Source organism: Neovison vison, chromosome 5 (genome assembly GCF_020171115.1).
Source record: "Neovison vison isolate M4711 chromosome 5, ASM_NN_V1, whole genome shotgun sequence".
Classification (NCBI taxonomy): domain Eukaryota; kingdom Metazoa; phylum Chordata; class Mammalia; order Carnivora; family Mustelidae; genus Neogale; species Neogale vison.
In genome coordinates, this window is record NC_058095.1 from 47,390,278 (window position 1) to 47,401,223 (window position 10,946).

Here is a 10,946-nt window from a genome sequence, read left to right on the forward strand (position 1 = left end):
GGAGAGAGGGGAAGGAGCAGCGGGGGAAGGAGAGCCGGTCTGCGGGGCGCAGGGCGGAGTGGGCGGGAAGCGAGGGCGGGGAGGGCGAGAGGCAGGAAGGGGCCACCGGGAGAAGGGAAGACACGCACGGCGGGGCGGGGGTGGGGTGGGGGACGCTAGGCCTGCGGCCGCGGGCACGACACGGGCGGCGGCCTCCGGGGGGCGGCCCGGCGGGGGGAGGCGGGGCGGCGGGCGGCGCTGTCAGCGCGAGGCGGCGGGCGGAATGCAGCGGCCGGAGGCCTGGCCACGTCCGCACCCGGGGGAGGGGGCCGCGGCGGCCCAGGCCGGGGGCCCGGCGCCGCCCGGCCGAGCCGGGGAGCCGGCGGGGCTGCGGGTACGGAGCGGGCGGGCGCCGGGGTCCCGGGCAGCAGGAGCCGGACTGCGGGAGCGGAGGGGGGGGGGGGCGGGCCGCCAACTCACGACTCGCGCGCCCGCGCCCGGGAACTTGGGGCCCCCGCCGACCGTCCGGGGAGGGGGGCCAGGGCCAGGGCAGGGGAGAAAAAGTTCTCCGGGCGCGGACCCGCGAGGAGGCCGGGCCCGAGTGCGCGTGGGACTGAAGTTCTGGATTAGTTCGAAGCGGTGATGGGCACGGCTCGGGCGGGGGGATGGGGGTGGACCGGGGTTCATCTGGTAGGGGTGAGGAGTGGCGGGGCCGCCCGGGACTCGAGCTCCCAGGGGAAGGTGGGCTGACGTGCGGGGCTTCTGGAGCACCCCCTCCCCGGGGTCAGGGGGCTGGGGGCGCGCTGAGAGCGCGGGTCCAGCCTCGGCCTGGGGGCCGCTGGAAGGAGGAGGCTCAGCGCCGCTGTCCCCCCGGCCCAGGTTCTGTGATACACTCCGACTCGGGCTCTGGAGCAGTCAGTGCATGACAGAACTTGGGCCCGGACGGACCTTCTGCACCCAATGGGCACAGCGCCCACCTGGGGCCTGCAGTGCAACATCTGCCTGGGAGTGGAGCAGGCACCGGAGTTGGCCCGCACAGCACAGGGTTGGGCCAGAACCAGCTGTGGACCTTTGGGGTTGCTGGACCCTGAGGATGACCTCCTGGGGCCAGTACATGCCATAGAGCCAATGGCAGGGTGTCGGCCTTTAGTCAGGAGCCAACGGAGCTCTCCCCTGGTGTCAGTTGCAGGAACCTTCCCTCTACACCATCAAGGCTGTTTTCATACTAGATAATGATGGACACCGCCTCCTGGCCAAGGTAAGCTCCCACCCTCACCTGAAAGTCTTGAGGACACTGCTACAGTCCCAAGAACAGAAGTCCCCACCCAGGTGACTCTCTTGTGGGCTCTGTGACTCAGAGCAACTCAGCTTAGACCTCTCTAAAGGTCATTCTGTCCATCCTCCTGCCTTGTCCCATGGCTGGCCCCTGGCAAGGGGAGTGTAGCCCCTCTGTTTCTACTTACATTCCCAGAAATGTCTTCTCATCAGTCTTTCCACTGCTCCGGATCTTGGGCCCAGAAGGGACCTCCTGAGGGGTCAGGGGAGTGTCAGGCCTGGGACCCAGGAGCCTTAGTCCCCAAATTCTATATAAGCAACCTGCACTTACCTTCTACGGTTTGGGAAACCACTCAGGATTTAGTCTGAGGAGTCTGAGAATTTAGAACCAGACAAGATCTTAGAGACTATATGATCCAACTGTCTCCTTTCACAAATGAAAGAAATGGTATAGAGAAGCTAGCTGAGTTGCCCGAGGTCACAAGTTTTACTATCAAAACACGGATCTGGACTCAGGTATGTCGGCTTGAAGTTCAGGAGGGTGATTTTTTTTTTTTTTTAAGATTTTATTTATTTATTTGACAGAGAGAGATCACAAGCAGGCAGAGAGGCAGGCAGAGAGAGAGGAGGAAGCAGGCTCCCTGCTGAGCAGAGAGCCCGATGCGGGCCTCGATCCCAGGACCCTGAGATCATGACCTGAGCCGAAGGCAGCGGCTTAACCCACTGAGCCACCCAGGCGCCCCAGGAGGGTGATTTTCACTGTACCAACTCTTCAGGTGTCTGGTGTCTGGTGTCTGTCCCACGTGGCCTGGGTAAACCAGACTAGAATAATCAGAAAGAAATGTCTATCGCCGACACAATTAACTACAGTAGGACTCTGGCATCTAAACGAGCTATGAAATGCATTCTAGGCTTGTTGGTTTTTTGGGGACTGAAACTTTTTGTCTTGCTGATATCCAAATGAGCTTGTTCACACAGCAGCGGGCCCGCAGGGAGGCCACTGATTTGCCTGCAGATGGGGTACTGAGTGGCAAAACCCACATCCGGAAAATTGGAAGCTGAGCCCGTCACCCTCTCCTCCAGCAGATATCAGACGCAGATCAGCCATGCTCAAGGCTCCAGGGCTTCTGCTCAGCAGGACCCATCCATGTTCAGTTGAAGATACTGAGTCAGAGAAAGAGGCTCATCAACCCCAAAGCATCCATCTAGTTAGGTGGTGTGAGCCTAGAACTTTTCCCACGACCCTGTCTGAGGTCTGACAATCCTTGGCTGTGCCCCTTACAACTGTGAGATGACGGGAAAGTTACCTAACTGCTTCATGCCTCCTCATCCTCATCAGTATAATGGGGATAATAGGAGGAAGAGATCATCAGTATAATGGGGATAAAAGGAGCCGCTGTTGTTGTTACTGTTGGGATAAGGAACCCCCGGCTCTGCCCTCTTTCCTGTAGACTTGGGTTCCAGTAGCAAGGGTGACCCACTGAGCACCCTCGTCCTTAGCTCATGGACATCTGCCAAATGTACTAAAACCACCAGGAAATCAGGAGAGGACTCCAAAAGCAGGAATTAAAATTCCTCGACTTTTGATGACTTTCTTCACTTAAAATGTGTGTTTATGGGGAAAGTGTAAGCACACAGGCCTAAAGGGCAACAGGCAGGGGACAGGTCTGTGCTTGGCCCAGCGCCTCCCACCCAGGGAGGAGCCAGGCTCTGTGGAAAAGCAATCACCCCTTCCCCTTCCCTTTCTCATAGTATTATGATGATACATTCCCCTCCTTGAAGGAGCAGATGGCCTTCGAGAAAAATGTCTTCAACAAGACCAGCCGGACTGACAGTAAGTGTCCGCCTCTTCCTTGTTCAAAACTCTCCAATGCACATCGCCGACCTCCCCATCTGGACACATATGTTCCTGTTGGCCACTCATACCCACAAGCCATCCCCTTTTCTTCCTTTCCCTCCCACTTCTCCTCTCCTTTCCTCTGGGAAGCCTTCACTCCCCATCCCTCTCTCACCCCCTGTCCCACCCCCCAAACAGACCTAGAAGCTCTCTCCCAGCAGAAGAGGCCAACTGCATTACTGCATTGTGTGTCCCCCACCAGCCTGGACAAGGAACTGCCTGGACAAGGACATGGTGGGAGGGGGACCAAAGGTTGACCCTGCACAGGATTTGTTGGCTTCTCCGAACGAGACAGTCACTAGACACAGAGTAGTCTAATGGGGGTGTCTCTAGGGCTAGTCTTTTCAAGGTTTCCTTGCAAAGTGAAGAAGGACAAGGGGGGAGAGAAGCAGAGCTGGAGATCAGGAGGAGGGGCCCGGCAGAGGGGGCCAGACCTGAAAGCCCCTTCCATTTCTAGGTGAGATTGCATTTTTCGGGGGCATGACCATCGTCTACAAGAACAGCATTGATCTCTTCCTGTATGTGGTGGGCTCCTCTCACGAGAATGAGGTGAATTCAGGAGGTTGGGGTGACAAAGAGGGTCTGCCCATAGCTTAGATTCTGGGGTAGAATCTGGGTTATCATGGGTACCCCTCTTTCTAGGCTCTGGGGGCTGGGGAGCAGCCAGAATGATTCTTTGTGGGATGGGACATATCCATGATGTCTCTTAGGTTCCTTGGGGACCAGAAATGAAGTCCTGGGCAGGAGCCTTGGTTTCTTCCTTGTATATCACCAGGGAAGGATACAATCAATGTCCCACAGTGGGGCACCCCAGTGCTTCTCAGCCCATGCATGGGGAGGCATCCTGGGGTCAAGCTGCAGTCAGTCTCCAGCCCTGTTTTCTTTGAAAAGGGATGACGGCCCACACAGGTATGCATCAAATGCTCCTTTGGGCCTTCACGACCTCAAATTCTCTTTTCCTCTTCCGCCGTCCACCCATGCTCAGCTGATGCTTATGTCCGTTCTCACCTGCCTGTTTGAGTCCCTGAGCCACGTGTTAAGGTGAGTGAGGTCCTCTGCCCTCCAAGGCCCCCCTCCCCCGCAGGCCTTGGTGCATCACAGATGCAGGACCCTTCCTCTGTTTCCCCCTCTGAAGTCCCCAAAAGACTGAGACTGGAGCCAGAGCTGCCTCTTCCAAGGCCCCTGCCCTTTACTGGACCACCGTGGTTCACTCAGAGCCGAGCCACATGAGGGTCTGGCCAAAAAATGAGGTCCAGAGAAGTTAGGCGATTTGCCTGGGTTTACAGTCTGTTTGTATCATGACAGAGACTCAAACTCAGAGCTTTTTGGACTTGAAGCTCAGCATGGTTTTCACTGCACCCCCATTCAGTTACCTGGTATCTGTCCCAGTGAACATGGTCTGGTTAAACCAAACCAGGATAAACCAAAAATAAATGTCTACAGTTGAGACAATTAGCTATAGTTCAGCTATGGTAGCTAACCTAGCTATGAAATGCATTAGGGCTCACTTGGTGGGTGCAGCATCACTGTGGGGGTGTGGGAGTGTGGGAGGTTGGGGCAAAGCGGGGACCCAAGCTCAGGAATCCCTTGCATAGGCACTGCCCTCACTGCCCTTGACATTCTCCTTCCCACGTGATTGTTGGAGGTGGGGGCGGGGAGGGGGATGGGTGGAGAGAGGTGGGTCTGCCTCACCTCGGCAGAAACCCAGCTCCTCCTGGCCACGGAGAGGTCCAGGAGCTGTGTCTGCCTTCAGGAAGAACGTGGAGAAGCGCTGGTTGCTGGAGAACATGGACGGGGCCTTCTTGGTGCTGGACGAGATTGTGGATGGCGGGTGAGGAGCGGGCGGGGAGAAGAGGGGCGGCTCTGGGACACTCACAGCGGGAGGAGGGTCATCAGCTCTCGATGGTACCAAGCACATTGTTGGCTCTCTGGCCAACCCCTCCTGCCTTTCCCCCACCCCACTTATGAGGATGGAGGTTGATTTCAGCATGAGCCAAGGTCAAGCAAACCAGAAAATAATCTCAAGTCAAACGATGGCCAGTGGTTGAACAGGCAGGGTTTGGGGGGAATGATTGGATCTCCGGTGCCCAGGAGGAAGGGGCAGCACAGGCCCTTGCCCCTTCCTGGGAGATCTCCATTCAGCTCCCTACTACCTACCTACACACACACACACACACACACACACACACACACACAGAGAGACAGACAGACAGACAGACACACACACACACACACACCCTCTCTTAGAGCTCCATCCCTACTTAGATCAACCAGATGCATGACCTTTCCTTATCTTTCCAGTGGGGTTAAGGGGACAAACCTTAGCAGGTGTGGGGATGAAATGAGGCAAAGCAGGTGAAGCTCACCCTTCCAGTGATTTAAGTGACCTGTCTAAGGTCTCAGCTGCCAGGGGGCCGAGATCGAACGCCAGGTGCCTGGTTCCAGAAATTGTGCTCTTCCCACGACACTGTGCACTCTGGGAGACGGGGCACCATGTGCTCCTTCCCTCCTCCCTCTCTCCTCCCTTTCTTCTTTCTCCCTCTTTCCCCCCCTCCCTCCTCCTTCCCACCCCCACTGCCTGTTGTGGCAAGGCCTTGTGCTAACTGCCTGAACCCTAAAGCCAGTGGGGTAAGACCAGCCTTGGTGGGACCCGAAGTGTATACAATTTTGTGGAACCTCTTTTTTTTTTTTTTTTAAAGATTTTATTTATTTATTTGACAGAGCGAGATCACAAGCAGGCAGAGAGGCAGGCAGAGAGAGAGGAGGAAGCAGGCTCCCCGCTGAGCAGAGAGCCCGATGCGGGCCTTGATCCCAGGACCCTGAGATCATGACCCGAGCCAAAGGCAGCGGCTTAACCCACTGAGCCACCCAGGCGCCCTTTGTGGAACCTCTTTAAGGAACGCGTGCACACACACACACACACACACACACTATTATAAATACAAAATGAAGGCCTTGGATGAGCCTGTGCAAGGGCAGATGTAAGCTTTATGTGCCTCCAGGTCTCTGCCCCCGGAGGAGCTCAGTTTCCCTCTAAGGAAAATGGCGGCAGTGTCGTTTGAGACAGTGCCTGGACGGGAACCCTGGCTTGGGATGTTCCTGTCTTTATGGACGAAAGGCTCTCTGGTGAAGGGGTGCCGGGTGCCTCAGTGATGGAGCCTGAAAGAGAGACCTGGTCACTCCCCTGAGACCAGGGGAGGTTTTTTTTGCATGAAAGCAAAACTTGGCATCTGCCCTAGAGGAGCCTCCTGGGGTGAAGAGGACCATCCAGTCAATCCCCCACCGCAGTCCCACCTGCAGTGAACAGCCCTCACACCCGCACCCCTGCTCATACCCACAGAAGCTCCCCTGCACCCCCACTATGTGGCGAAAGACCGCGGGATAGCCAAAAAAAGCCTTGATCCTTGGGTCTATCAAAAGGGGAGATAGATTCTGATTTTAAGTGTCCTCTTCTCCTGTGCGGCGTGACCCTGTGGCATAGAATACTAGTGAAACCGGATGGGGTCCTTCGCCGCATCAGCATCCATCCCCAGATCCAGAAGGTGAAGAGCACTTTCAAGAACTCAGAGCTTTTCAGTCTCTGCTTTTGTCGCTCTGATCATTCTAGACTGGACTAGAAGCTTTTGACCAGGGACACCCCATTTCAAAGCTTTGTTACCATCAGGTTTGAGGCATAGAGGGATCAAAGCTGAGGAATGTCGGTGGGAAGGTACCTGGAAGGGGCAGCTGCAGGAGAGTAAGGGAGGGAGGGGGCCCGGCAGGGAGAGGCCACAGAGGGGGGAGTCATGTCATTGATTGTCCTCCTGGTTTCTGTCTCATCTTGTAGCGTGATTCTGGAAAGCGACCCCCAGCAAGTGATCCAGAAAGTGAATTTTAGGGTAAGAGTCTTCCGGCGGGTCCCTGACTCCCGTGTCGCTGGGCTGCCCTTTCCACCCTCCCTGCCTCCTGTCCTCCTCATGCAGGTGATGCCAGGGCCAGGAGACTAGGAGACTAGAGCTCCTCTAGCAGAAGCAAGTACTGGGTGGATACACCTGTGGGGGTGGCAGTTAGGAAAAGAGATCTCGTGATCTCTCTCCCCCTGTAGAATCACCAAGTACCTCACCATCCTCCCCAGTGGGAAGTACAGAGTGGGGAAAGAGAGAAATTCTCCGAGAGACACCAGGTGGCTGCCTTGGCCTTGAGTTTGGAGAGTGGGGGTACAGAGAGACCCTCCCTGCCTAGTTTGGGTTCTCATGTCTGGATGAAACCTTTTCTCCCATCTTTGTTCCCCTTTGTGCCTTTGTTCTCTGTGCGCCCAGAGACGGGCCCCAGGGGCCTGGCTTCCAAGTGGCCAGCTACAAGGCTCCCACTCATTAGTCAGGTGTATTCAGGGTCCCCCCCTTCAAAGCCCCTTTCCTTCACCTTGCTTGCTTCACCCAAACCCCTCCTCTGGGCTGACCGCCCTCGGACACTGCTTCCCTGCAGGCAGATGACGGCAGCCTGAGCGAACAGAGTGTGGCCCAGGTAAGGCCCCCTGCATCTGCCTTGGCCGGAAGTGGGCTAGAGGGAGGAGAGCAGAGCCTCCCAGAGGGACCAAGGGGAGCCGTCGAGGTTGAGAAGTCAGGGCTGCAGAAGGGAAGGGATGGGACAGTGACAGGCCGTCTCCTGGAGAGTCATGGCACAGACTGGGTATTCATAAGTGCTGGGTCCCTCACCAGCAGCCCGCCTCATCTCCTGGCTTAGCGTAGTTGGGTTGAAACCCTGGGGTGAGCTGCCACCCTGATGACTGGTGTGCCCCAGAAAACATTCTGGGGACCGAGGCACCTGATGCTCCCCCAAACCCAGAGAGGATACCAAATAGTTTTTCTCTAACCTCTCACCCCATGCTGCTTAGGGTTCCTGCTGGAGTTGTTAAGGGACCCCCTAACTGTCTCCACTCACCACTTGCACCTTGCCCTTTGCCCCTGAATGACCTGGCTGTGGGGAAGCCCATCCCTGCCAGTCTCCTGCATGGTCCAGTCTGGGAGGCATGTGTGGCAGGGGTGAAGCTGGGGGTGGGGCAGGTTCCTGGACCTGTGGCCTGACTGGTTCCCCAGCTGTGCAAACTTCCTGCTTGTCAGGCCCACTGCTTGACCTCCATTCTGTCTGCCCACAGGTCTCTCTGCCCAGACTAATCCTGCTTTTATGGACCTTCCCGCCTCAGTGCACTAACTCCCTCCTGCTGTGACAGCTAAGGCAGGGGACGGGACCCAAGCCATCCCGCAACCCAAGCCATCCTGCGTGGAGCCCCAGGTGTGGTGCCCACTTCATTTCCTACCCTTGCTGCTCACCCCGCTTCTCCCTCCTCCCAGTTCCCCCCCCACCACATGCCTCCTTAGACCTTGCTGGGATGAAGGCAGCCATGTGGCAGTTTTCAGGTGAGAGAGAGGCTGGAGAACAATGAACAGAACAGTTAGGAACACAGGTGCTGGTATGAATTGTCCCAGGATGTCTGTTCCACCCTGCCGCCTGCAAGCTGTGTGACCTACAGCAAGTTACTCAACCTCTCTGGGCCTCTCATGAAGGGCAGGACACTCTTCACAGCATTACTAGGAGAATTAGAAGAGCTAATGCAGGGAAAGCTTTAAGCCAGCTCCTATTTTTTCCAAAGGGGGAATGAATTCTTGAGGAAGAACCAAGGAAGTTGTAGTTAGTGAACGGGAGATGAAAGGAAGGGAAAGCTAGGTTTTTGGCTGGGAAAAGCTGGAGAAATCCAGGGCCAGGCAGCCCTTGAGAGAGGAGGGAGACTGTGCAGGAGTGAGAGACATAACAGCATGGGCTAGGACTTCTTCCGAGGGAAATGAAGCCTGATGGCCGGAGAGGCGATCTGAGGGACAGACCTGGGGTTCCCACCATCTGGGCATTGTGTGTGCACAGTTGTATGCATTTGTTTAAGTCCTCAGCAGAACTGGAGAATGAACGCATCTGAAAGCAGGTGTCCTGTGGCAGCACTGGGCCAGCCCTCCTTGGCCAGCTGTGCCACATCAGCAGCGGGCTGGGGTGGGGGGTTGGGGACACGCAGCCAGCCCCGGCCACAGCTAGGGGGTTGCTGAGGAGTCTGGGCACAGGCAGTGACCGGCCTGGGCCTAGTCTCTGCCTAGACGTGGCACTGTGGGCGGACGCTCCAGTGGCACGGCCTGGCAGAGACCAGGCTTGCGGCCACACCCCTGGCTGCCCGCCTCGGGAACTGTGGCCGGTGGTGCAGGCTGGGGCCTGAGCTGGGAGCTGGCTGCAGCCAGTTTGGACTGCTGTTTCGCGGGCCTGGCGCCACTCAAGCCAACCACAGATGAGCTGCTGCCACCTAGTGACGGAATGTTGCAGGGACACTTACAGAAGGGCTTGTAGACCTCCGCATCACTACCATGTTAGGGCACTTGGTATCCACCCCACCCCCCCGTTTCTTTCTCTCAACCTTATTCCCTATCCCCCAGGTTCTTCAGTCTGCCAAGGAACAAATTAAATGGTCGTTACTGAAATGAAGCCTGTGCATTCAGGTCTCCCTGCCCCCAGAGCATTTCCGCAATCCTGGCAAAAGCTCAAAGACCCCAGGGAACAGGAGAGATCCTTCTGTATTCCTAAGCCCTCCCAGAACTGACTCCTGAGGTCTCTGGCCAGGGACTCTGAGATGCAAAGATTGGGCTTCAGCACTGACTCACCCCTTCTCACTGCCCTGGCCTGCCCCTTGAGCTATGAGAACCAGCTGAGCTGCCTTAACTCAGACCTTAGGCATCCCTGGCCCCAGAACCCTAATAAACCTGCTTTGTCTCCTGCCAATGGTCTCCTTCTCTGCTGGCCTGGGAAGTGTTGTGTAAGTTCTGATGAGGGCTCTTGCACTGTCCGCGGCTCATCTTCAGGAGGCCCAGGACCGAGGTGTTCAGGGCTAGCCCTGTGGTCACGTGATTGGGGAGGGGATCAAGAGAAGGGGACGATTTATCATCGTGAGGGGATGTGATACTGATATCACGGGGCCCCCTATGTGATGGGAAGGGCTAGGTGTGATTGCGGGACATGGTAAAAAAAAAAGTAATAATGGCTGAAGTGGCGCACATTCGGGGAAAAGGAGAGAAAAGAGGGTACTCCTAAGCGGCACAATCCTCCGGGGAAGAGAGGAAAAGATGGTACACACATGGTGACCCTACTGGGAATTCTTTGAATCACTTTTTCCACTCCCAGCTTCCAAAAGGGAAGGGCGGAAGGCTTCCTCTGGACAAACTGAGGAACAGCACGCCCGTTTTTCTTGGCATGGCCGGCGCCGCGGAATTCCTCTGCTAGTAGACGTCCTGGGCACCAGAGCCCTGCGGGCTTGCCATGGTTGGGCCTGATACTGGCGGCGAGGAAGCATGGGCCAGCCCCACCGTGCATGTGTGTCCAGAGCACCCAGTGCGTCCCAGAGGGTGTGGGTGAAGAGTGGAGGTCTGCAGGGAGGGGAGAGAAGGGCAGGGGATGCCAGGGGCAAACGCGAAGGATGGAGCGACTTCCTCGGCGACGTAACTCCCCTTCTTTCTCCCTGTACCAGAACCTCCCGTTTCTCCCTTTCTTTCCCCGACGCGTCCCCGCGACCCTGTACGGCAGTCCCCTAGACTGTGTAAAGGTCGGTCCCGGAACAGCTCGTTTCCCTCGATACCTTTCCACGCTCCGCCCCGCTCCCGCCCCTCTCTGGCACAATTTTCCGCGGGGAGTCCCGCCCCAGGACCGCATCCGCGATCCTACAGCGCCACCTGGAGGGAAAGGAAGGAAATGCGCCCCCTCCGGGTCCTGCTCCCCTGACTAACTCCGC

The 10,946-nt window shown here is 56.9% G+C and overlaps 1 protein-coding gene across 1 annotated transcript; it reads left to right on the plus strand.

Moving 5' to 3' along the window:
* Window positions 1-262: 262 nt before the first annotated feature.
* Window positions 263-9,943, plus strand: COPZ2 (COPI coat complex subunit zeta 2). The gene is made up of 9 exons (XM_044248794.1): window positions 263-373; window positions 1,163-1,237; window positions 3,007-3,088; window positions 3,609-3,700; window positions 4,137-4,192; window positions 4,905-4,982; window positions 6,978-7,029; window positions 7,616-7,654; window positions 9,601-9,943. The coding sequence occupies exons 1-9, from the start codon at window positions 263-265 to the stop codon at window positions 9,646-9,648; spliced, it is 633 nt and encodes a 210-aa protein (XP_044104729.1). The 3' UTR covers window positions 9,649-9,943.
* Window positions 9,944-10,946: the final 1,003 nt, after the last annotated feature.

Bases quoted from the DNA above. Each gene is read 5' to 3' on its own strand.
- COPZ2 (XM_044248794.1), top strand. From the start codon at position 263: ATGCAGCGGCCGGAGGCCTGGCCACGTCCGCACCCGGGGGAGGGGGCC. The intron at 374-1,162 runs GTACGGAGCGGG...CCCTGGTGTCAG, and splicing joins GGGAGCCGGCGGGGCTGCGG to TTGCAGGAACCTTCCCTCTA. The intron at 4,193-4,904 runs GTGAGTGAGGTC...GTCTGCCTTCAG, and splicing joins TCCCTGAGCCACGTGTTAAG to GAAGAACGTGGAGAAGCGCT.